We start from the raw sequence: 27401 nt of genomic DNA, 5'->3' as shown, positions 1-27401 counted from the left end.
CATCCATATGACTCAACCCCAGACCTTCCTACCTTCACCTTCTATTCTTTGTCCTCTGATAGCCAGGCCCTTTACCACTGTCTTTGAGTCTATATATCTTCTAACCTCTCTGTCCACCCAAGAGGATGATCAGGTATGTTTCCCTAACCTTTGCCTATTAGGAAGATATTTTTCTTGCCACTGAGTTTTGTGGATGAGGTTGTAATTGTAGCTGCTGTCCATTTTTAGTAGGCTCTCACATGCCTAGCTGACTCTCCATGAACCAAGCCCAGCGACTTAATGAATATCCTAATTCCATCTCCCAACTGCCTCCAGTTATAACAACCCACTCAGCAATTTTAATAGTGAAGTTTGTGCATGCATTTTGAATTTTACTTATTGCATACTATAGCATTCATAAATACTTTTTCCTATTAGACTATGAGTTTCTCAGGAGTACAGTTTGTGTTTTCTGCATGTTTTTATTCCAAAGCCTAACAGAGTGCTTGACACTGGAAATTTTATTGTTCAGTGAATGCTTATCAGCGAAAATGTTTTTAAAGTATGATTAACAAATGGAAGATTTTATAGATATAAGAATTTAAACAGGAATCGCCAGCAAATGTGATCAGCTTAAGTTGCGTGCTAAATGGAGAGCAATACATGATATTCATTTGCAAGAGGATAATATGGGAAATATGTAAATTATTGTGTATTAGTAAAATGTATTTTCAGCCAATGGTGAACATTTGAATATATATTTTTATTGGTCCTTCTAATATTTTTTGTTTTGTTTTAATTTTTTTTTCTTTATTTATTTTAGAGAAAGAGGAGGGGAGAGGGAGAAAGAGAGAGAAACATCAATGAGAGAGAACATTGACTGGCTGCCTCCTGCATGCCCCCCACTGGGGATTTGGCGCACAACCTGGGCATGTGCCCTGACCAGGAACTGAACTGGTGACCTCTTGGTGCATGGGTCATTGCTCAACTACTGAGCCACAGTGGCTGGGCTTGTTTTCTAGTTAATGCTTTTTTTTGGAGAAAATTTTGTATCCTGCTTTTTCCATCAGATATTGTGAGCATTTTTTCTCATTTTATAATTTTTTTATGACATGATTTTAATAGGAACATAGTTTTTCTCTTAGAAGTTTACCATATTTTTTTGATAATTATTTTGTTGAATATTTATGTAGACAATTTTACAGTGTGTGTAGTACTCAGTGAACATTCTGCAAAAAAAATTTGTGTTCATATCTGCTTTTCCCTGAACATTTTAAAAGTAGAATTACTGGGGAAACGGTATGAACATTTGTAATACTGTTGATATTACCAAGGTTTTACCTGTTGCCTCCAAAAATACTGTATCTGTTAACATTTCTAACAATAATGAGAGTGTGAATTTCATTTTACCCTCTCCCGAATTACATATTATAATTTTAAAAAACTTTGTCACTTTGTGAGGTAAAAAGGGATAATTTGATTATTAGTGAAAATTCATATTTTTTGGTGTTTCTTGACCATTTGTATTTCTTCTATAAATTGTTTGTATCCGTTGCTCACTTTTCTGTTGGGTGTTTTAACTGGTATTAGTAATTTCATTTGAAGTTCTCACATAGTAGAACCTGTTTCACTTTTTTAAGTGATATTATCTTCTAGGAAATTTTTTAAAAGAACATTTATTTTGTAAACTAGGAACCTTTTGTGGCAGATGAATATATTGAACGTCTTGTATGGAGAACCCCAGGAGGAGGCTCTCGAGGGGGATCTGAAGCTTTTGATCCTAAAAGGTGAAGTACATTTTTTTCATAGACCCAGTCTAGTATAAATTTGTGTTTGAAATAGATGTGACTGTTGGAATTTCTTTTAACATTCCTTTTATCTTAGAGAAGGACTTCAGCTGATATGAGGGAAGGATTTTTGTTACATTATAAAAATTTTATATTTTCTCCAATTAGTAATAAATTAGAAAGAGTTGGTAATAAAAACATGTTGAATGCGTTGTTTTAAAAATAGTTGTAAATTGGGGAACAGAAAGTCACTGTACCCCGGAATGCACAATATTATTTTTATGTAGTACATTTACCTTTTGACTGTTTCTTTGAAATTGGTTTCTAATTAAGTATTAATGGAGATTGTAGGTGAAGTTTTCCTTCATGCCAGAGATAATCCCTAACAAGATGCTCTAGAGAAGATTAACACGATCATCCTTAGTTCAAGAAATGCTTAATAATACCTGATTTACAATTGTAAATGAACTGATTAGTTCCTAAAATTAATCATAGATGGATTGATACATTCTCATTTTCCTCTGTTAGGCTATTAGAAGAATTTGTAAATCATATTCAGGAACTCCAAATAATGGATGAAAGGATTCAAAGGAAAGTAGAGAAATTAGAGCAACAGTGTCAGAAAGAAGCCAAGGAATTTGCCAAGAAGGTTCAGGAGCTCCAAAAAAGCAATCAGGTAAATATTTAGCTAAGCAATGAATAGTTTATATAGGCTATAATCTTTATTTCCTTCCATCTTTTAGTTCTTAATAAAAATCTAGACAAATGAGATTAACTGTTGAGGTTTCTCTCTTCTACTCCCATGCCATGGGATAAAATGTTAATGAATTGCTATCAGATACTCTTGGCGCAGTGTCTTACTATTGAATGTTAGTTTGAGATCACAGTACTCCTTTCTTAGGATGTAGTGCTATCCAGAATAGGTGGTCCTTGCTTCTCCTCTAACAATGCAACCTTTTAGGAATGATGCTTCAGCAGACCTGAATCTTTAGGGGTTCATTGTTAGCTTGGATATTTAAGTAGGCAGTGGCATTTTTATTTAATTAAAAACAAAGTAATACCAGACTAATAGCTGTTGCCTGGATCAAGTTTTTCCCTAGAGGAAGCTTTGTCTGGAAAGTTCCACAAAAGTCCTGAGGTGTGTGCTCTATTAAGATTTATAATGTAATTGTGGGAAAAGTGGGTGCAGAATTCTTCCTCAGTCCATTTTGGATTAAAAAAGAAATTATTAGACTGGCTGTGGGGCTAAGTAGGCTAAGCTTCTTAGCCATTCTTAGGTCTTAGGCTTAATCTGGAACCTTCAAACCCCTTGCACAGCCTGGGCCTGATCTAGAACTTGATTGCCCTTTATAAGTGTATAAATTCGAGGAACAGTGTTTAGCTCTGTTGCCTCTCGGGGACTTTTTGTTTTTTAGCATTAGAGATTAGCAAACTGATCTCTGCTCAGATTTCATTTATTTAGATTCCTTTATTTAAGCATGTATGGCTGTGAGGAGATATTTAATAAAGAAATCAGTAATTTACATAAAATAGAAAATGTGTTTTTAAGTAGTTAAGATGATAGATTCCAAATACTTCTAATGCAATTTTCCCTTGGTAATAATAGTATTAAAAGTTAATCTAACAAATGCTGGGACCAGTGTTCTCTACCAAATATTAGCCATGTAATCTCAAGCAACTCAACCTTTCTGTGCCTCATTTTTTTCATCTATGTATAAAATAGGTTGTTGTAAGGATTAAATCAGTAAATACATTTAATATGCTTAGAACAGTGTCTACCGTAGAAGATACCTTAGTAAATGTCCGCAGCTTTTTCCCCTCAATTTAAGGTTAGAACAAAATTACCATACTGAGTTACCAGCAATTTTGTTATTGGCAATTTTAAGGTATTCATGGTACATAATTTTTATCTACCACAGGACAATCAGTGTACCTTGAGGAAAGAGATATTCTAGAAAGTAATGTATCTTTGCCTCACTAGAATAATAGTAATATTTTCTGTTTTCAAAACTGAGCAAAAAATATTTAACCTTATTTATAATACTAACATTGCTCTTTAAATATTTAAAATAAATGTTTGTTAAATATTCTTTTTAATCAGTGTCTTTTACTTCTGACATGTTTTTTAACTCATTTTAGTATAGTAGCAAATGAGCTGTTCAGATGACTGGTCCCTTTGATACTTATAAGTTCATTGTTTTCAGAGTCATTTATGATAAGTGATACTGGGAACTTTATTAAACAGGATGAATAGTAAGTAACCTTGCTGTTTTGTTAATTAGCAAATGTATTCATGATAAAATATGATGTTAATAATTAAAAGTATAAAATGGCAACTTTGTTAAAAAGTTTTCAGATTTTGTGGTAATCTAATGGGCAAGAATTGATTATTTAGATCATCTCATATAACTTCTTTGTTATCTTTGAAGTTTGAGAGTAGTGATGAGTTAGTAATTTAGTTTTGATATAAATTATAAGTTAATTTGGGCTCTAGGCTAATTTTATTATAAGTAAAAATTGGGTTCTGTCATTGTATTTTATGTTTATGCACATTTTTTCTAGGTTGCCTTTCAACATTTCCAAGAACTAGATGAGCACATTAGCTATGTAGCAACCAAGGTCTGTCACCTTGGAGACCAGTTGGAAGGGGTAAACACACCCAGACAACGGGCAGTAGAGGCTCAGAAATTGATGAAATACTTTAATGAGTTTCTAGATGGAGAATTGAAATCTGATGTTTTTACAAATTCTGAAAAGGTGAGCACTGTTAGAAGGATAAAAGCAAATTACAGCATTAATAATAATGTCCTAATTATACAATTATTACTTTCCAGAGAACTTCAAATCACCAAGTAGCCAGCCGACTTATTAAAAGATTTTATTGTTCTGAAATGTAAATGAGTATACTAGCCTACAGATTGCTGATATTGCTTATATCCTTATTTTTAAACGGATTACTTGGCTTTTTTAAATGAGATTATGTGTGGTTTAGAAATGCTGAGGGTGATTGTTAATGAATATTTCTTTTCTGTAATTGACTTTTAATGTTAACAAAATTTATATAGATTTTGAATAGTTACATTTCATTGGATGAGGGTGGTCTGACCTAAATCATTGATAAGTTGAAGTGGCATTTTTGTAGTTTTATTCACTTAGCTTAAAGTGGGATATATGCAGCAGAATGACCTGAATTATTTTCATATATCCTGTTTACCTTTTTGGGGTTCATAAACTCAGAAGAAACTTACACTTCTGCTTTCAGTAAGCAATGAGTTGAATTTTTTCATAGTAAATGAATTGCAGGTTTCATTGGGAGGCTGATTGTGGCATTATGAAATGGTAAGATTTCAGTGCCAGAAAGACAGATGTACAGTCGTCACTCGCCTCTTCGTGCTTTGACTTTTGCAGCTTCATCCTATTGCAGTTTTTTCAAATATTGTACTATATTTCAAATACTATTCTATATTTGAAAAAACCGTGATAGAGGGAAATCGTGAAAGTTGAGGCATGAAGTGGCGAGGGACAACTGTGTATCAATAAAGAATCCTACTTCACAGAAATTCATTTATGGCAGTAAAGTCTGGAACTGATTAACCGCGATAGACGAGGGCTGACTGTATATGTTTTATTGACTCATTGATGATACCCCAAATGTATTCCTGTTGCTCAAAAAGGTGTATTTGTGCCCTGGCTGGTTTGACTCAGCGGTTGGAGCGTCAGCCTGCGGTCCAGAGAGACCTGGGTTCAGTTCTCGCTAAGGGCACATATCTTGGTTGCAGTTTGTCCCCAGCCCTGGTTGGGTTGTGCGGGTGGCAGCCACTCAATGTGTCCCTTTTACATCGATGTTTCTCTGTCTCTCTTCCTCTCTCTCCCTCCTACTCTATCTGAACAAAAAATGAAAAAATGTCTTTGGGTGAGGATAAAAAAAAAAAAGTGTATTGTGGATTTTAAATGAAAACTGTTTGGGTGAGGGTCTGTGGGCATACATAGTGGAATATTACTATTTTTAAGTATAAACATCTTTTTGATATGTATAAGGGTTTTAAAATAATTATTGCTTTTATTTTTTAATAGATAAAGGAGGCAGCAGACATCATTCAGAAGTTGCACCTAATTGCCCAAGAGTTACCTTTTGATAGGCAAGTTTATTTATTTCACAAGAGCTAATTTGGATATATGATATAATTTATAAGATAAACTTGTATTTTTCCCTGTATAATTTTGCTCATTCACTCAACAAGAATTTATTGAGTACCTCCTTGCCTCAGTTTCTAAATTTAATAATATACCTTGAAATAATTTCAGTCCTTTGCTTTCCTTCTGGGGAAAAAATGATGGAGAATTTGAAATTTACTTAAGTGAGATTTTGAATTTTCATTTTTTGGACTTTGATAACCAGGGTTGGAGGGGACTGAGACAATTTAAACATGGGACCATTCATCTGCCTTTTCCTATTTCTAGATGAGAGTTCTCAAATTTGTTAAGATCTAAGGCTCCTTTGAAGAGCTGATGAAAGCTATAAAGTTTCTTCAAAAAATTCAGATACACACAGATTGTTGTATACGATTTAATGGAGTTTCATACTCATTAGCTAATCCACAGATTCCTAGGGACTTCAGGTTTAGAACCCTTGCTTTAGTTGTAAGGCCCTATGGCCATCTAAGTCAGGTATTAATGGTTTCATTCTAAAAGAGTTCACTGAGATGGAAATTTTTGCATGATTTCCTTCAGTCTGGAATGTCAGACACTTCAGTAAAATATTGGTAGTAGTAGTTCCCCCATGTAAATATCTGAAAGAAATATGTCTTCTTGTTATAACAGACATATATCTGTTATTCTTTTGGTAATACTTGAAGATCCTCTAGTACAGGTAGAATATAAATGTATTGCCATACTTAATACTTAACCAATATGTCCCAAACATAGAGTTCCCTACTCCCAAAATATATCTTATTTTATTTCAACTCTATGTCATTATAAAGGATTAGCAGTAATGGTCATCTGTTACTTAGCTATTATTATTAATCTCATACTTGCTCAGCATGAGAATAATGATTTTTAAAATGACCTACAAAAACCTCTCATTTACCTTTATTTCATTTCATAGTTGGGCCATTTACTTAAATGGATAAAATGTGTGGCTCACAGCCCTGGCTGGTTTGGCTCAGCCACTAGAGCGTTGGCCCATGGACCAAAGAGTCTCGGGTTTGATTCCTTGTTGGGCACGTACCTGGGTTGCAGGTTTCATCTCTGCCCTGTCTCTCTCTCATCGGTGTCCCTCCCACCCCCGACTTTATCTAAAAATCAATGGGAAAATATCCTCCGGTGAGGATTAAGAAAAAAAGTGTGGCTCCCTATCCTCTCCTTCCTCTATAAAACACCCATGCACATGCTCATCTTCCACTTCTCAATTATGCAATTGCGTACTTACAGTTTTCTTTTTAGCTTATCTGCCAGGTTGGAATTGAATATATGTCCTAATCAGATTTAATTTTTTTCCATAAGGATTAACATGATTTTATGTGCACTCTGATCTGCTATGACTTTGATACAGTCATGCCCCACATAATGTCGTTTTTGCCCTTCCATGACCACATATATTATGGTGGTCTTATAAGATAATAATGGAGCTGAAAAATTCCTATCACCTAGTGACATTGTAGCTTTTGTGTAGCACAGTGCATTACTCATGTGTTTGTAGTAATGCTGATGTAAACAAACCTGCTGTACTGCCTGTCATATAAAAGTGTAGTAAAGTACGTAATACTTGGTAATGATAATAAGTGACAATGTTACTTGTTTATGTATTTACTATTTATCAATATTTTAAAGTGTATTTTTTCTACTTATAAAAAATGTTTGCTGTAAAATAGTGTGCCTGATTACATCTCGGGTTTATTTCTTCTCTTGATTTCATCATTTTCTCTTGTGGTTAATCTTGTGTTGTTTTATACAGCAACATGCTGTATAGGCTTATAGTTTAGGAGCAATAGGCTATACAATAATATAGCATAGGTGTGCAGTAGGTCATACCATTTAGATTTGTGTAAGTACACTGTATGATCACACAGCAGTGACATTGCCTAACGTCCCATATTTCTGTCATTAAGCAGCATGGACTGCATATCAGTTTTGTAAAACTCTTAAATTTTTATTACTTTCTTCATCTGTCTTTGACATCTCTTTTGCCAGCCACTTTCCTCTGTCTTCAAACTGATTGTATAGGATCTCTCAGCATCCATTTTCCATGATGTGTACACCACCTTGATACTTAAGATTTGAAAAAATTCTGATGTATGGTTTGTGTGATATTTTAGTTTCTGAATTTGCAAAGATTGGTTATTTTGCTAGGTACATTGCTTGATTTTTTTTATGGTTTCTATACTAGTTTTAAAATAACATTTGTATATACTTTTTTTTTTTTTAAATAACAGTAATTGACTATGTGAAAAAAATCCCAACAGAGGTGGGAAAGAGGCAAATATCAAGTAAAGTTAAAATGCCAGTGAATATGACTAGGGGCAATAACTGAGAGTTGGAGCTGGCTGGATTGTTAAGGTCTTATACAATTCTTCCCTGTTTAACAAGGGAATTGGTTACTCAGTGTGAATTTCCTAAATGAGAACCAGCCACCCCATCTGAATATCCCAAATTTAGTTTTGTCACCTGGCATGCTTCCTAACAGTACTCTCTCCCTTCGTACTTTTTCGTTTACTTCCTTTTTTTTATATATATATCCTCACCTGAGGACACTTTCGCATTTATCTTCAGATAGAGTGGGAGGGAGAGACGGGAGAAGAGAGAGAGAAACATCGACTGGCTGCCACTCATATGACCCCAACTGGGGCCGGGGACAAACTGCAACCGAGGTACGTGTTCTTAGCAGGAACCGAACCCCAGCCTCTCCGGTCTGCGGGCCGACGCTCCAGCCACTGTGCCAAACTGGCCAGGGCCGTTTTCTTCCTTTATGATGATCTTCAGTACAGAGGATTCTCATCTATCCCCAAACTCAGTTTCCCCTTTTATTAATATTTTACATTGCTACGATACATTTGTCACAACTAATGAACTTCATTATTGGTTTTTATCTTTCAGATTTTCAGACGTAAAATCCAAAATTGCAAGTAAGTGGGGTTCTATTTATTTATTTAACTCTTTTAAACAAGTAATAAATTATTTGTGTAAAAGGAAAAAAAATAGTAAGAGGAGAGATAATGGAAACAATGTCATCCTTCCACCCTACCCCTGACTTTGATTGCTTGTCCTTGAAACAAACATTACTTGTTTCTTGGTAGTCTTCCAGAGTATTCTATGCATATATAAACATAGGACATAAGTCATGTATATATGTGTAAAATTTACTCCTACCATCCCCATTAATTTAAAAATAATTAGTAGCATACTATATAAGTAGCTTTTGCCTTCTGCTTTTAATTTAACAATGTATCTTGGAGATTGTTTTGTATTCATACAGAAATCTCTAAAATAGTTTTTTTTATGTGTATTGTTTTTAAAGCTAAGCTCATATGAGTGTTTTCATGCCTATTTAATTCCTTATATGATTAGTTTGATTCTTGCCCATTTTTGGATTATATTTTAGGCAGATCATTCTAGGTTTCTGGAAACCCACTATATTTGCCAGCTCCTGGGGTCACTGGGAGGCCATTTTGCATAGACGGTTCAAAGAACTACTGATTTTCCCAAAATAGGATAAAAATGACACAGATAGTTAGACTTCTGCAATGTTTTTGACCACTATGGATTAGTCCAAATTCATTTATTCATTTAGAGCCATATAACCTCATAGCCTCAAGAATGTAGTGAATCAAATACCACATTATCTTAAGGTGAAATTTGGTGTTAAATCCACCATTGTTCAAGGTAAAGGCATCTGAAATCAAGTACAAATTTCTGTATTCCTCCTTACCCTTTCTGTACTTTCAAGTTTAAGAGTTTTCCTCCCTCTTGCTCTCAGAATTGCCATCAGAGAGATTTTCCTGTCAGCTGCATTTTAAAGTAATAGTGGTAAATAGCAGTCAGACTTGGGAGCTCAGCTGTTTTATTAGTTTGGAGAGCTTTTTTTTGGTCTTGAAAATACAGATTTATATAACAGTACATTGTAGGTTCTAGATTCACTGCCTGTAATCTCATATTGTTTTTGTAATTTTTCAAAAGAAGGCTAGATCCATAGTCATTATAAATAATTCATATACTAACAAGTAATTTGAATACATTGTCTGTCTCGTATACAGCTGTATGACTTTCTTTTTATTTTTAGGTAAATACCATGATTTAGAATGCCAACTGATTCAGGAGTTTACTAGTGCTCAAAGAAGAGGTGAAATCTCCAGAATGAGAGAAGTAGCAGCAGTTTTGCTTCATTTTAAGGTAAATAATAAAAATTGTAAATGAAAATTAGTCTTCAAGACTGTAGAGATTATATAAATTCTACATATTATAGTCTCTGATTTCCCTCATTAGTTGTATGATTATTGTGATGATAATTTTTGTTTTGAATAATCTGAATGAACATTTCATGTCTCTCTCCATAAGTGATGTTAAATTTTATGTAGTTAATATTATTGAAGTAGGGATTTTATGTTCTATAACATTAATATTTTCTCAAACATCATATATATATTTGATATATATCAAGCTGTATATGAATTTTTATATAGTTTGACATAGAAAATGATTGTTTGCTTTCTTGGTTTATACTGTATTTTTTTTCTTCAGTCAAGTATGTTATAAAATAGGTCAAAAGCAAGAAGGCTTGACCTTAAGTATCTGGTGGAATGTAGGAACCACACAGGAGATGGAATGTGACTAGTAAAAGACTTAAATTAAATCCAGAGGATCTCAGGTGGTAATACAAAGAAATATTCTATTATGGAACTATCTTCCTGGAATTTGAATTAGGGAGAGAACCCTATATGGGATTGCATTTCTGTAAACAAAGTGCTTAAAGAAATAGTGCTTCCTTTAGTCTGTTTCTTTATATTTATATCAGATAAGGGAAATATAAGCCATTTGTCGAACTTCCCATTTAAGGACTAAGAATGACTCTTGAGACAATATTATACTTTAAATTGCTTACCTTACTTTTTTTTAATGTATGATTTGTTAATAAGCAAAAATCTCATTATAGTGAACTTAATATGATAAATTATTATATTCAAACACATTCTATTACAATAGATTCAATTTTTAAAGTAAATTTCTAGACTGTCAGTTAAATACAGCTCTGTTCATATTCTTGCAAGGGAATGCAAATGCTTTGAATCCAAAAGAGGAAAGAAAGAAATATATATACCAAAAACCTTTTCTCAAGACCATGACTCTGTGTGTGTGCATTTGTGTGTGTGTGCATGTTTTGGAGTTGAAGGAGGTGACTAGGTGATGATTGGGTAAAATGACTATAAAGAACTCAGTTATACCTTAGTTTTCTTCTTTGAAGTTCAATGACTATTGGCCATTCATTGGGTCATAGGCGTAGCTTTGTTACTTAGGTATTATTATTATAATTTAACCAGAACAGTGATAATGTATTTCTTTATTCTTCATAGGGTTATTCCCATTGTGTTGATGTTTATATAAAGCAGTGCCAGGAGGTAACATAACAGTATACTTTATTGGATTACATTTTATTTTATGCTAATTTATGTTTTAAAAAACATTTAAAATGATGTATTTACTGTATAAAATGCCTCTACTATTTAGGGTGCTTACTTGAGAAATGATATATTTGAAGATGCAGCAATACTCTGTCAACGGGTGAATAAACAAGTTGGAGATATCTTTAGTAATCCAGAAACAGTACTGGCTAAACTTATTCAAAATGTATTTGAAATCAAACTGCAGGTAATTTTAAATAAGGACTAAGTTGTTATTAAAGCAATATTTGATTTTTTTCTCTGTGTTTTAAAAGTTTTTAAAAAATTAGTTTAATATGTAATGCTCATAGAAATAGTAATCTACTTATTCAGTGAAGGGGGGGGATAGGAGTGATAGTGTCATGCTTTTAAAAACATGTTTTATTGAAAAAATATGCTAATCACTAAGTGTCATCACAGCACATTTGAATTTTGTTTACCAATAGTACTAGTAATATAAGTAGCAGTAACAGTTTATAGTAGGGTGGCTTCAGATTTTTATTTTTATTGGGTCCCCACCTTTACCAATAGATGGCATTTGTGCAATTACAAATGTAGTCTGTAGAATTTTTTATAATAAGGTACTAACATGAAAAGAAAAAGAAAAAAACACAGCCTTTACTCTTATAGCACTATGTTTACCACTGAATTAAGAAACATTAAATGTGTTTATTTTTAAAACAATTCAGGGTTTTAATAGCCTTTAACGGTACTGATGTGTGTAAGTCTGTAGACGTGGGAGTATAATATACAGTATTTCCCAATTTTAGAGTTGCCTGGTAATGTGTCAAGGACCCTAATGTTACCAAGACCACAGTTTGGTAAATTCTTCTTTAAGGAAATGACTATTTTGGTATAACCTCAGGTTTTATTTTTTATTTATATTTATTTTTTTTATCATTGTTGTTTTAAAAATATACTTCAAGGGTCAGGGTAGGCCAGAAAAAAAAAGATATTTGAAATTAAATCCCAAGACTGATGTAGATGGACTACTAAATATAGCAGTAAAATTTTAAACCTATTTTTTTGCCCATTGGTCTATTTTTTATACATTTCCTTTTCCATTGAATTGTAAGTCAGAACAGTTTAAGAATGTGGAGTTAATTTCAGAGAAAAATACATCTTGAGTATGTAATTTAGTATTTGCTTAATTGAAAAAATGTTGACTTTTTTTTAGAGTTTTGTGAAAGACCAGTTAGAAGAATGTAGGAAGTCCGACGCAGAGCAGTATCTCAAAAATCTCTATGATTTATACACGAGGTATATTTTTAATTATTATAAAATAATAACATCTTAGATTTTGGGGTTTTTTTTTTTGGAAAATGGGGAAATATTCAAGTATTTTTGAATAACAGTTTGGCAGATAGCAATATGCCTTTTAGCATTAAATGCTTGGCTATATAGACTAGTATTGTACAAGAGTAGCATTGTTAGTACGTTAATTTAAGATTGGATGCTTTATATTAATGTATCTTAATGAAACATAATGCTTTGTTTACACTGTTTAAGACTTGAGAATTTTGTTTCTGATTTTAATTGTAGGCTAGTTTACTGTTCTTTATTTTTTTTCTCCTAGAATTAGTATAATTACATTTATCTGCAGTTGAAACTTTAGAAATTGAGGAAGTGACAATTCTTTAAAAATGACAATTTCAACCTTAAGCCTAATGTGAGAATTTGTCTTGTTTTAAAAAAAGGCAGTGTTAGACTTAGACATACTATATCAGAATATGAATATGAATATGTAGTTTTTATTCAACCCTATTGCTATTCTTCATAGTCATCATATTGGGAGGAAAGTTTTCAAAAGTAACCATAATCCTAAAGTTCTTATCGGTAACATCATTATTATGAGCCTATCTTCAACAATGGGAAACACAATTAGAGAAAAGTCCACATGCACAAAGACCAAGAGAGTGAACAAAAAGTAGACCTCTCAGTATTTTGACTTGTGTACCATGTCATGAATGGCATTATGGCATACTTGAAGATATTCTGCCACTTATTGCCATTTCTGGACTGGTTGGTTGCCTCAGTTTTCTCTCCTAAGTCATCCTTAGGAGTTTGTTGCAGCTTCAGAACCATAATGTTGTTTCTATTATTCATTCTATTTTATATATAACACTAAAGAGCTGCTCTCTGTGTCCTAATAAGTATCATCCCAAATTTTAAGAAATGGTGGTTTAATATAAGCTATTAAAGTCACTTTGTAAAAATATCTATTCCTTAGTAGTATTACTATACCTAAAATATATATTAATCTTTTTTCCCTCCTCTTCTATGAAAAGAACCACAAATCTTTCCAGCAAGTTGATGGAGTTTAACTTAGGTACTGATAAACAGACTTTCTTGTCTAAGCTTATCAAATCCATTTTCATTTCCTATTTGGAGAACTATATTGAGGTGGAGACTGGGTATTTGAAAAGCAGAAGTGCTATGATCCTACAGCGCTATTATGATTCAAAAAACCATCAAAAGAGAGCCATTGGTACAGGAGGGTGAGTGTTTCTGTTAAATTTTATATAATGAGATTAAATCTATTAAGAACTTTATTATATTTTGGCAAAGCTATCAAATATTGAGTCATTGGAATTTTCTGTGAAGAACTCTTTTAACCCAGTTTGTATATACCATTGATCAAATCCTGTCCCTTGAACCATGTGTTGAAAATGACGTAACATAACATGGTTAAAATGTAAAGCAGAATACCAGTACTATAAAGAGCTCTATAGACTTCTATTTTAGTTTCAAAATCAGTGAAGTATTTTAGGTTATTAATTAGGAAGCACATTATTTTTTTGTTGATTATTGCAGGTGTGAAAAAAAAAGCAAATAGTTCACAATTTAAGTATCCTGAGCTTTTTAATGACTTGTACATAGCATTATTTAATTAACACCTTAAAACTTTTGATTATTCATATACTAGAAGAAAGTGATTTGCTGAAAGAATTGATGGCACCTCAGTAATCCAACTATCCAGAGCTCAACTATCCAGAACCTAGTTGATTTTAGGATGAAGCAGAATGGCTTCTGTGGAGCCATATAATCAGCCCAGGGTGCACATACATAAATAGTCAAATCAGTTTCTTATTCCCCATTTGTCATATATTAAATAATAATCAGGGAGAGGTTATAATTAGGAATAAAAATTGACATCTGAAAAGCAGTAGCAAGTAAAGGAAAAGAAAAACTAAAGAACATAAAATTTTTTTAAAAAATTAGTTCACAGTAGTCTGGAGCTATATATTTTAGGAGCAAAAAAAAACAAAAATAACCTTCTAATAATACCACCATATAATAAATGTTCAAAGTGACCCTTTAGTCATTAAGAAAAGCTAAATTATGTTTAATATATTTTGTTTAATAATGAAGGAATGTGCACTATGTTTATTGAGATTATTGTAACCATTATATTTAAATTGTAAAATATATTTTTAAAACATTAGCATGTTAAAGTTTATTTTAAGCAGGACCATTTAGTTATCTGGAGTACCATAAAAGGAGATTTTGGGTATTGAGTCAGAATTGTAAACATGAAAGAGACTTTAGAGATCATAACTATAAATCTCCTAATTTTTCAGATGAAAATCTTCTCTTTAGAGATTTCAGTCTTCTCTTTACAGAACTAATTGTTGGAATTTGAACTTTTAGGTCTTCTGGCTATTGGTCCCTTTTTTGTTGTTGTTTATGTAAACTAAATTTGAGAATACTTGAAAATCTATGTATAGTGAAGTGTTCTTTTTTAATTGGTTGATATGATGCTCTTAGTATTCAAGATTTGAAAGAAAGAATTAGACAACGTACCAACTTACCATTGGGGCCAAGTATTGATACTCATGGGGAAACCTTTCTATCCCAAGAAGTGGTGGTTAATCTTTTACAAGAAACCAAACAAGCCTTTGAAAGATGTCATAGGGTAAGAGTAATTGTAAATTTATCTTATTTAATTTTGTTTGTGTATTTTAAGTTTTGCCTTGTTTATACTAAGATATAAATCTGCTGTCTGGTTAGCAACAACTATTTTTTTTTTATAGTAGAAATATATAGGATTTTGTTTTAGAGAACCAAAATACTTAAAATTATTTAGAAGTATATTTGTATAAATGTTATGGTTTGACACACCTGGGTGGGTGATAGGTATATTTGATACAGTAATATATTTAATTTTATGAATGCTGGAAATATGTTAAAATATTTCTAAAATTTCAGATCATCTAACATGTAGCTATTAAACATATTGTTTGAATCATAGCAACTTTGAATCATCACCTTCTGTCTGGAAAGTCACAAGATTAAAATTCAATTCAATTCAGTGCAACCTGATCCAACAAATATTATGTGTTTACTTTGTACTAGCTGTCATGTTAGATGTTGAGGATATAAATATTAGATATGTGCACTACTTTTGAATAGTGTGGAGAAAGAAGGTAGACATACAAAGAATGAGTGCAAGGTAGATCTGCATTGCTGCAACCAAAAAGGAAGCAACAGTTCTGCCTGGTTAAGGAATTGAGAAAAAGTATTTATCAGGAAAGATTTCAGAATGAAGGAGACATTTGAGGCCTGGATCTTCAAAGCTAAGTAGGGTATCTTTAGGAAGGTGATTCTGGCAGGCTGTTTTAGGCAGAGAGAATAGTGCATGTACAAAACTCATACGTGCTGCCTGAAACGCTTGAAATAAAATGTACATGGGTAGAGTAATAAAAGGCGGTTGAAAAAGTAGAGAAAAACTCTTTATATACCATGCTTAGAAATTTGGACTTGACCTTGTAGATGATGATGGCAGTGTTTTTTTTAAAATTTAAATTAATGTAGTTATTTTTGTTACAGACGTTTTCCCCCACTGATCCCCCCACCCTCTCGCTCCCCGCCCTCTCCCCAGCTTTGTTGTCCATGTCCGATGTTCATGCATACATGCATATAAGTTATGTGATTTCTCTCCCCCCTCACCCCCTAATGAGCAAGTAGGTTGGTTTTTATTTCCTTTTTAAAGAATAACTTTGAGATATTGACATTCAATAAACTGTATATATTAAAACAGTTTGGTAACTTTGATAAATTATGTGTACATTTTTGAAACTAAAACTGCAATCAAGACAATGAAAAGATTCATTATACCAAAAAGTTCACTGTTTGCCCTTTTATGGTCTCCTTTTTCCCTCCCTCCACTTCTGTCCTCAGGCAGTTCCTGATTGGTTATATGTCACTATAGATTCATTTTTTAAAAGAAGGGGACATTTGAGAACTAAGTCTTGAAAGCTAAAAAGGATATCTTCAAGAAGTTGATCAATTTTCTAGAATTTTTATAAATTGGATTATAGTGTGGTGTGGTGTAGTTTAGTATATACATGTGTCTCTCGCTTCTTTCACTCAGTGTAGTTACATTGAAATTCATTCCATGTTGTGTGTATTAATTAGTATGTTCCTTTTCATTGCTGAGTGTTTTATTGCATGAACATAACACAATTTGTTTATTCATTTACCTACTGATGGAAGTTTAGATTGGTTCCAGTGTCTATTATAAATGAAGTTGCTATGAACATTCATGTATAGGTCTTTATGCAGATAGAACTTTCACTGCTGTTGGGTATAGACTTAGTAACGATATATTAGTAGTCATTAAGATACTGCATGTTTTTCAGAGTTATTTCATTTGACATTACTACCAGCAGTATGTGGGTGTTCCATTTGTTTCATGTGATCTCTCCAGCATTTGATATGATGAGTCTTTTTAATTTTAGACAATCTAATAGTGTGTGTAGTCAGACCTAATTATGGTTTTATTTTGAATTTCCTAATAACTAATGATGTTGTGCATATTTTCATTTGCAATCCATATAGTGTGGGGCCAAAGTAGGTTTACAGTTGTTCATATGGAAAATAATACAATAATTAATAAATAATAGAAGAATAAACTCTGCGTTTCACCACTGTAGACCTACTTTTGCTGAGCCCTGTATATATTCTTTGGTGTATTTTTGTGCATTTTAAAAACTAGGTTGTCTGAAGTTGAGAGGTAATTTTCTAACTTTAAGAGACCTTTTATTTTCTCAGCATAACTACTAATAATTATTTTACTGAATAGTTAATCAGCAGCAGCAGCAATATCAAAATGAACATTTATTGTGGGCTTACTTTGTGCTAAGTACTATGCTAAAAGTACTTTACATGCATTTTTATATTTTATTCTTACCTCAAGACTAGAATATAAGTACAATTCATATCATTCCCACCTTACAAATGAATAAATTGAGGCTTTGTAGGGTTAAATAACATCTTGAGGGTTCACTCAACTAGGAAGTGATAAAGCTGGGATTTGATTCATATTTTACAGTGCATCAATTTATTGTTTCCCCATCACACCCCCAATAAAATAAAGAGTACTTTTTGTTCTTAGTATTACTAGAATAGCCTTTGTTCAGTTGGTGGCTCCGAAACTTCTTTGACCATGCCTCACAATAATAAATGCAGTTTCTATGGCAGCCCAGAATATATGTGTGTGTGTGTGTGTGTGTGTTTTTATGAAACTATATTTGGTTTTACTATGCACATTAAGAGGGATTTTATTATATTTTATTTTCTATTGGTTTTCTCTCCCTTCTTTTATCACAACCCACTAATGGATTACAGTACAGGTCAGAAAAACATTGATCTAGTCTAGTCTGAGCCAGGAAACTTGAAGGTAAATATGGAGCATTATATATATATATCTCAGAGAGGTGCTGGAGGTGGGGAGAAAAAGGTGTAGGTTATTATTTTGATACAGATTATGTCTTATACAAAGTTGATTGCTAAAAAAAAGAAAGTTGCCTTTTTTTTAAAGGTAGGCTCGAGGAATGATGTATTTGGTTTTTGTTTTTAAAGCTCTCTGACCCTTCTGATCTACCAAGGAATGCCTTTAGAATTTTTACCATTCTTGTGGAATTTTTATGTATTGAGCATATTGATTATGCTTTGGAAACAGGACTTGCTGGTAAGTATATTTGTATTATAATTTGTGTTAAGTTTCTTTGATCCTGCTTGGTTAAACTATATGCATATTTTACATATATTCAACTCTGTATGTCTAATTCAGTTCAGTGCAATGAATAATACCTTTTGAGCTTCTGTAATGCAAGGATTTGTCAGATGCCGAAAGCTGTACAAAGACACAGTTCTCTCACATTGCTTACATCAAGCAGGGCAGGGTAAACTACGTAAGTCACTATAATATATAGTAAAATGTAGTACAATGCTGTAAGTTATAAAATGTCAGGGGAATAAAAATGAAGATAACAGTAATTCTGGTTGAAGCAACTGAGTAATGAAAGGGAAATATTCCAAAATAACTGTGAAAAGGATTAGATTCATAATAAAATTTTTCTTTTGCTTTTGGTCTTTTGGGTTTACTGGTATTAATAGGATATTAATTACTTCTCTAAATTCTACTCCTGTTAATCCAGTTGCTTCCTTGACTTCTCCATATGTTCAGTGTACATCTCAAATTTAACATGTCCCAAATGAAACTCTTTATGTCACCCTAAATCTGTTCCTCTTCCATTTTTCCCTGTGTCTTTAAAAAGCATAGCTATTTATCGGTTGTTCAAGTCACAAACAGGAGTTGCTATAATTCTTTTTTCATCAACCCTGTATATGTCCAATCATAATTCAAATTAACCTACTTTTTTCCATCTCCACTGATACCACTGTAATTTAAACACTATCTCTGTTTCTAACTTGTTACCCTGTATTCATTCTTGCCTCTCCAAGTTACTGACTCCGTGTAACAGTTAATTTTTTTTTGTTTCAGACCCTTTAGTGACTTCTTATTACTCTTAAGGGGAAAACAACAACAAACTCTTTATAGAAGCTTGGCTTTTTAATCTGGTTTCCTCATATGTATTCATCCTCATCTCACATTGCATTTCCCTTCTTTATCCTAGCCATTCTGGCCTTCATTCTTTTTTTTTTTTCACTCAGGCTCATGGCACTTTGTTGTTTCCCCATCCCCCAAATTATTTCCCTTCAGCTCTTCTCATGTCTGGCTTTTTAACTTTCTTATTATCTCAAATAAGATGTCACATTCTCATAGAGGCCTTTGCTTATCACCCTAGGTAAAGTAGTCCTCCTCTCCCAGCCTAGTTACTCATTTCATCATTGGATTAACTTTTTTTTTTTTTTTTTTTATCCTCACCCGAGGATATTTTTCCATTTTTTGTACAGATAGAGTGGGAGGGAGAGTGAGGAAGGGAGAGAGAGAGAGAAACATCGACATGAAGGGACACATCGAGTGGCTGCCACCCGCACGACCAACCAGGGCCGGGGACAAACTGCAACCGAAGTACGTGCCCTTAGCGGGAACCGAACCCGGGTCTCTCCAGACCGCAGGCCGACGCTCTAACCGCTGAGCCAAACTGGCCAGGGCTGGATTAACTTTTTTCATAGCACTTATCACAATGAAATTTTCACCTGTTAATGTATGCTTCCATTCACCAAAATTCATTCATTCAGCACATACTTATTAAGTGCCTACTTCTGCATCATGCAGCTTATATTCTTGTGGGAAAGGTAGACAAATGACTAGGAAGAAAAATAAAATTGAGTAAGGGACAGGCAGGGAATAGAATGGGGAGATGGGATGGGGAATTCAGGGGCAGAGGGCTTTTATAGAAAGGAGAGTGAGAGAAGGCCTGTCTGAGGAGACATATACCAGAGAGCTATTTGGAGAATGAGTATTTTAAGTAAAAGGAACAACATATAAACTCTTGTGGGTAGGAATCTTGTGTGTCTTATTCACCATTATAGTCTAGCACCTAGAAAGTGCATAGCAGGCACTCAAAAAGTATTTATTGACTATATATAACATTATTCCATAAAGTTTCTAATATTTAAGCAAAATTGCCCATAATTTAGTAACCTTGTGGTTTATTATTAGCCACTGTTTATATAGTTGCTCTCAGGATGTAGATAAGCATTTGTATCCTGCTTTTTTGTTGTTGTTTGTTTGTTTCTTTATTATAGCTGACTCCTGACATCAAATATTTAACATTTGCCATTTGCAGATGACTTAAAAATGTGGTAATTTGTATTAGGATAATAATACCTTAAAGATACAAATATTTAAAAAGATAGTGAAGAAAAGAATCCATATAGAATGAAGGATGTGTTATTTAGCTAGTGTGGAACTCTAGCATCTTCATTTTAATACCATTATTTGCAATTTGGAAGGGCTTAGAAAATTTCCTAGTAGGATAAGAATGTTCCTTATGTTTGTAAATATTTTCTATGTATCTTTTTAGTTAGTTCTTACAGCTATTATTTGTAGTGATTGTATAAAATTCTGTCATATGTATATATTATATAAGTTAACCATCCCTATTATTAGACATATGGCATCTCTTCAGCAATTGAGTAATATACATAATGCTACAGTGAACATTGTAGAGCTTAAAGTGTTTTCCTTATTTTGAATTATTTTCTTTGGATAAAATTCCAGAAGTGATATGAACAGATCAAAGTGTGTTACAAATTTTTACAATTTCTATACATATAAACTATTTGTAAAGGGTTTTTTCCTCCACTAATTTATACTACTACTGGTATGTATGACTGTACCAGTTTTTCACATATCACTGAATATTCTTTTGTTAAAAACTTCGATAATTTGGTGGTTAAAAATAAGTATACATATTGCCTTAGTTTTCATGTTGTTCATTAATAGCAAGAATTAGCATTTCCTACGTGTGTATTGACTTTACTTTTTTCTCTTGTAAATTTGTGTTGGGGTCTTTAATTATCTTACCAATGGGTGATTTTGTCTTTTGTGGGAAAATAAAATACCTTTGATTTTCATTTTTAAAACTTTGAAAATACCTAGAAAGAATTCTAAGTATTAGATTTTTATTTTCTCATTTTCTGCAAATATTTTTCTAGCCCCTTATGCCATTTATTCATTTACTTTTCCATCAGACAATTTTTTCCAGAGCTTTATTTGCTCTTAGGTAATACAGTATATTTCGGATATTATACTTTTTTAAAAAATTGAATTTATTGGGGTGACAATGGTTAGTAAAATTGTATAGGTTTCAGGTATACAGTTCTGTAATACATCATCTGTATATTGTATTGTGTGTTCAGCACCCCAAGTCAAGTCTCCTTCCATCACCATTTATCTCCTCTTGACCCTCTTCTACCTCCCTCTACCCCCACCCCACATCTTTCCCTCTGGTAATCTCCAGACTGTTGTCTTAGTGGTCTGTGTCTATGAGTTTCTTTCCTGTTTTTTTTTTTTCTTTGCTTAATCCCTTCACCTTTTTCACCCAGCCCCTAATCCCCTTCCTCTCTGGCAGCTGTCAGTCTGTTCCCTAGAAATATAAGTATCTAGGGTTAGGGACCTTAGAGTTTATTTATTACTCTATTACAAAAAAAAAAAAGGGAATTGAAATTCGTAACAGTCAGCTGTCTTTTTTTGGGCCAGAGTGTGGAGCAGCTTGAATGCCATGCTGAACATTGAGAATTTATTTTGTAGAGAGTGAGGAGAATGAATATTTTTGAGGCAGTAGTGGAGAATATGGTGAATGAAATAAGTAAGTGTAAGTATGTTGCTATGGCATAAAAGATAAGGAGATTTGAACCATGAAGCTAATAAAAAAATTATTTTAACTGTTATTAAAGATGAAGAAGCCTAGCTATAAGACAAATGGTAGAGTGTGTTCATGGCTCAGGTGAATCATTGGACACAAGAGAGTGGGAAAAGGTATAGCTTAAAATGATGCATTTATTGATTTATTTTTTAGTTTATCTCAGCAAATAATGAAGACTGAGTAGATGGTGAAAATCTGGCCATAAAAACTTTGGATGAATTTTGTTACGTTAACAAGTTTAATTTTACTTTTCTTTCCACAAAAATCATTGTTAATTTATTAAAACAGCAGTTACTTTTATTCATATTGTATATATAAAACCACATTCCATTTTCTTTTGTCAAGACGAACTTCTTAAAGTATGATTCTAACATATACATACCTTCCAACTTTAGGAATTCCTTCTTCAGATTCTCGGAATGCAAATCTCTATTTTTTGGATGTTGTGCAGCAGGCCAATACTATTTTTCATCTTTTTGACAAGCAGTTTAATGACCACCTCATGCCACTAATAAGGTTAGTCAAATTTTCATTAGTAGTTCAATAAATATTAAAATATTCTACATATTTTTTGTTAAATATTAAAAGTAATACATGTTCATAATAACATCAAAAAAGACAGGAAAGTGTGAAATAAAAAGTAAAAGTCCTTTTTCTTCCTTGCTCCTATTTTTTCTTTCTTCTGTGGTGTTAATTTTGGTTTATTTGAAAAGATTGAATCTGTCATCAACCTATATCTGATGTGAAAGAGGACTTACAGGGTGTACCCATTTGTTGTAATATAAAGACATACAAAACAAATTTTATAAGATTAATAGGATAGATTTTGACGAGGCATTAAGTAAGGTTTGGTTTATATCTTCCTATCAATTTATGTGGACTTTTTAAAGCACATGAGGATTAAATTAAGTAGTGTATTTGTTAACATGTTAACATATAAAACTGTATGTGTACTACCATTATTATTAAAGAGGAAAACTATTCATATAAAGATAAAATTCCAGACATTTTGCTATAAACATTGATATGCCAAGAAATTTGTCCAGAAAAAATCTTAAAGATAAAAATCACTTGTGATCTCTGAATCACACTTTGAAAGGAAATTTACTTTTTCAAGAGTTATAATGCTATAATTCTATAGCAAAGAATTCACATAACTATTAGGGAAGAGTAGTCCTTATTATTTGGGGGGGGTTTGATATTTATGTAGCATTCAGAGGACAAATGTGACTGTTAAGTTTTTTTTGTTTTTTTTTAATGTAAGAAAGCTAAATACAACTGTTAGTCTCCAAATTTTAATTAGTATAATTTACTATGTTTTTAAAACTCTGGTGATAGTCTTTGACTTTTCTTACTATTGTAACAAGAAAACCAAATAATTTCAAAATTTCAAAATCACATTTTTATATTCTTAAGGGATGTCTTCTCAGAGATTAAAGTAACATTTAAATCTTCCTTTTCTGTATTAACTGGTTAAGTTTTCCTAGTGTAACTATTCTAATGAATACTAAATACAGTTGACCCTTGAACAATGTGGGTTATGGATGTCAATGCCCAACCCCGCCCCTGCAGTCAAAAATCTGTGTATAACTTTTTTTTTTTTTTTTTAATTTTTTTTTTCTTTATTGATTTTAAAGAGAGAGGAAGGGAGAAGGAGAGAGAGATAGAAACATTGATGAGAGAGAACATCAATTGGCCGCCTCCTGCACACCCCTCACTGGGTTTTGGGCCCACAACCTGGGCCTGTGCCCTGACTGGGAATCGAACTGGCAACCTCTTGGTGCACGGGTCGATGCTCAACCACTGAGCTACACCAGTCAGGCTGTGTATAACTTTTGACTCCCCAAAAACTTAACTATACTAATAGCCTACTGTTGACCGGCAGTCTTACTGATAAGATAAAGAGATTAACACATACTTTGTATGTTATATGTATTATATACTATATTTGTACATTAAAGTAAGCAAGAGAAAAAATGTTATTAAGAAAATAATGAAGAAGAGAAAATACATATACGATATTTATTGAAAAAACATATAGTGGACCCATACAGTTCAAACCCATGTTGTTCAAGATCAACTGTGATTACTTTACTACTTAATGTTTTTTGGATTTGTGACCATATTAAAATATTGTATGCATGTGTATAAATGTATATAGCAATACATGTATGAATATGAGAAACTTAGAATTGTAAGGCTAACTAATGTGATTTTGTTTTTGTTTTGTTTAAACATTCAATAGCTCTTCTCCTAAGTTATCTGAATGCCTTCAGAAGAAAAAAGAAATAATTGAACAAATGGAGATGAAATTGGATACGGGCATTGATAGGCAAGTTGTTAGCTTTACGTTTTTCTCTTACATTTCTAAAAATAATAAAAACACCATTATAGCAACATAAAAATGATTTTCAGAAAAGAAAAGGGTCTCTCTTAATTTCACTATCTTGCTATACCATTTATTTGTCTTTATTTTTGCATGTTGCTTTTATCATTATTAGAATTATATTGGATCCTTAATCTTATTATTTCTGGAAATCACTATGTTTAGATTTATTTTTAAACCAGATTCAGTTAAAAAACCTTTTTTGTAGCCCCCCACTCCTCTCTCTCTCTCTCTCTCTCTCTGCCTTTTTTTTTTTGTCTCTTTCCAAAGTCCTTAAAAATGGTATATAAAAGAAGGTTTTATTTTCATTTAGAATTTTTAGGCATATGTCTGAAATGCTTTGAATAAATATACTAATTTTCTAACAATAACTTCCACTAAGTGAACATAAACTCTACATTCAAAATATTTTGTAATGTTTATTGTTATTAATTTCCTGTTTATAGTGTAGGGCGGTAGGTCTCTATTTTTTTTCTTTTGAGATGATGATGGGCATATATTTATTGGTGATTATAATAGCTACCATGCATCAAGCATATGTTATGTGCCAGGCACAGTGAAAGGATCTTTAACTGTATTATTTCATTTACTAGGTAGGAAATATCTTTCTATTTTACAGATAATGAAATGGAGGCTTAAAGAAATTACATAATTTGCTCAGTATCAGTTAACGTTGGTAGAGCTGGGACTCAGATTCTAAAGCCATTGTATTAGGTTTGAGCACTTTTTTTATTTACTATAATTCTGTTTCTTTCTCTTCTATTCAAGAAAACATATTTGAATGCAAGTTAGTTACCATGCTGTTATAAAGAAAACCTGGAATCCATTTTATTTTATTAAAAAATAAATAATTTTTACTTTATTAGTATTAACAAACTTGCAAGTCACCTCCCAGTTATCCTCTCACTAAGATCAAGAACTACCATAGAGTATGTGGTAATAAGGAAAAGAAAAATCAAATTGAAGGATAAAACTGGAATAAAAAGGATGTTACAGAATTACTGAGACTAGTTTACTGAAGAACTAAATGCTTAGAAGAATCCTAGAAACTGGTCCCTCCCTTTGTTTTTAGTCTGGACCACATGAGATTACACATATACAAAACTTCTTTCATATCCCGTTAGACCTTGTTATCATTGATAACAAAAACTTTGAACCTGAATGATCACTCTCTCCTTACAACCTCCTATTCTTCCAACTCCATATACCTGCTTTCTGACCTTAGTAGGAACGCTAGCCTCTAATATCTTCATCTTTTGCTAATCTGTTATTCTTTTCCTAGCTTTACTTGATTAATTATTGTGCTTAGATTGCTTGGTCTGTCCGATAATTATTCTCATAATTACCCTAAAATCCATTTTCTTTAACCGTAACTGTCTTAAAGATCCTAAACTCTGGATCCTGTAATCTTTTTTATTCCCATAACTAGGTGGCTGATTACTATTGGAGAATATCACCTAACTCAAACATTATTGATGTTGTTATAAACTCATGCTCTCCTTTTTCAGCTTGGTGTTCAGTATCATTTGTCCCCAGCCTCCTGCTTGTCTTTAGACTATGAAACTCATGTTCTTCTCACCTGTTCTTCCAAATTTAGCCATTCTTCTTAAGCCCTCTATCTTCCCCTTTTCCTAAGCATTCTTTATATATAGTTGTTAAGGAAATAAATTAGTGACAGACTTCTAATATTTTAAAGGTATAAATGAAGTATTAGGCAAATGAATCTTTACCCTGTTTTGAGCAGAAAGCTAATAAAACCGAGAATTCTTTGCCATAGATTTTATTTTTTCTAAAATCTAAAGCTTACCAATAGTAAAATAGTTTTATGGTGATAACAAATTAAATAATTTCAATTCAATTTAGTCCAAATAATATAAATTAAATGGATCAAATATATGCTGTTCTCAATTCTCTAGGACATTAAATTGTATGATTGGACAAATGAAGCATATTTTGGCTGCAGAACAAAAGAAAACAGATTTTAAGCCAGAAGATGAAAACAATGTTTTGATTCAGTATACTAATGTGAGTAAAATGATTTGATATGCTAGTAAGAATATCTACTTTCTTAATACTTTTGTTAACATTTTTATTGGTATATCTTACTATATAGTCTAAATTTCTTTTTATACTTAGAGATTAATGAGAAACTATATGTATTTTCTCCTTAGCTAACATGATACACATTTCTATCTAATTAAGTGTTGAAAAAATTTTACAGGCCTGTGTAAAAGTCTGTGCTTATGTAAGAAAACAAGTGGAGAAGATTAAAAATTCCATGGATGGGAAGAATGTGGATACAGTTTTGATGGAATTTGGAGTACGTTTTCATCGACTTATTTATGAGCATCTTCAACAATATTCCTACAGTTGTATGGGTGGCATGTTAGCAATTTGTGATGTAGCTGAATATAGGAAGTGTGCCAAAGACTTCAAGGTACGTATTCACAAATACCAAATTTGTAAATTGGCTCAAGAATATAAATAAGTCAGACCATTAAAAATCTGTACTGACTTATCATTTGTGAAAAGTTTATAATTTTTGTTGATACTGTAATGAAATGTAACATTTCCTAACTGAAAAAGTATTATTCTAATCAAACTTTCAATATTAACACATTTTTGCTTCATGCTTTATTTTAGACAAAGCCATATTTCTATTCCACAGTCCAAATGACCTTGTTAACTTCCATTACTAATGCTGTATATGTCACACATTAGCAAAATATGTTCTTTCTTGTACATCTCTCTGAAATCACTTTTGGTTAAGTTTTAAATTATTTAAGAAAAGTGCTAAATAATAACTAGTTCTAGTCCACAAAAGTATGAGATTGTTACTATTAAAGAAAGTTGACAAAATATGTATCTTCTCAGATTATAGTCAAATTTATGTAATGACTGAAATATTTGAGTTTTAACACTTGAGCTTTTATAAATTCTAATATATCGAACTCTCTCACATTAGTAAGTTCTG

The 27401-nt window shown here is 32.4% G+C and overlaps 1 protein-coding gene across 2 annotated transcripts in view; it reads left to right on the top strand.

The window, feature by feature from the left end:
* Positions 1–27401, top strand: part of EXOC5 (exocyst complex component 5) — a 38765-nt gene that overhangs the window by 9310 nt on the left and 2054 nt on the right. For both annotated transcript variants that reach the window (XM_036261454.1, XM_036261461.1), the window contains exons 2-17: positions 1672–1766; positions 2295–2442; positions 4329–4523; positions 5841–5905; positions 8862–8890; positions 10045–10154; positions 11333–11377; positions 11487–11627; positions 12597–12679; positions 13708–13917; positions 15188–15335; positions 18284–18392; positions 22437–22557; positions 24287–24373; positions 26344–26452; positions 26649–26864. In XM_036261454.1, the coding sequence (XP_036117347.1) occupies positions 1672–1766; positions 2295–2442; positions 4329–4523; positions 5841–5905; positions 8862–8890; positions 10045–10154; positions 11333–11377; positions 11487–11627; positions 12597–12679; positions 13708–13917; positions 15188–15335; positions 18284–18392; positions 22437–22557; positions 24287–24373; positions 26344–26452; positions 26649–26864 (1911 nt within the window). The remainder of the gene's footprint in view (positions 1–1671; positions 1767–2294; positions 2443–4328; positions 4524–5840; positions 5906–8861; positions 8891–10044; positions 10155–11332; positions 11378–11486; positions 11628–12596; positions 12680–13707; positions 13918–15187; positions 15336–18283; positions 18393–22436; positions 22558–24286; positions 24374–26343; positions 26453–26648; positions 26865–27401) is intronic.

This window comes from Molossus molossus, unplaced genomic scaffold (assembly GCF_014108415.1).
Source record: "Molossus molossus isolate mMolMol1 unplaced genomic scaffold, mMolMol1.p scaffold_m16_p_1, whole genome shotgun sequence".
In the NCBI taxonomy this organism is placed as follows: domain Eukaryota; kingdom Metazoa; phylum Chordata; class Mammalia; order Chiroptera; family Molossidae; genus Molossus; species Molossus molossus.
This window is presented reverse-complemented; position numbering and strand designations above follow the sequence as displayed.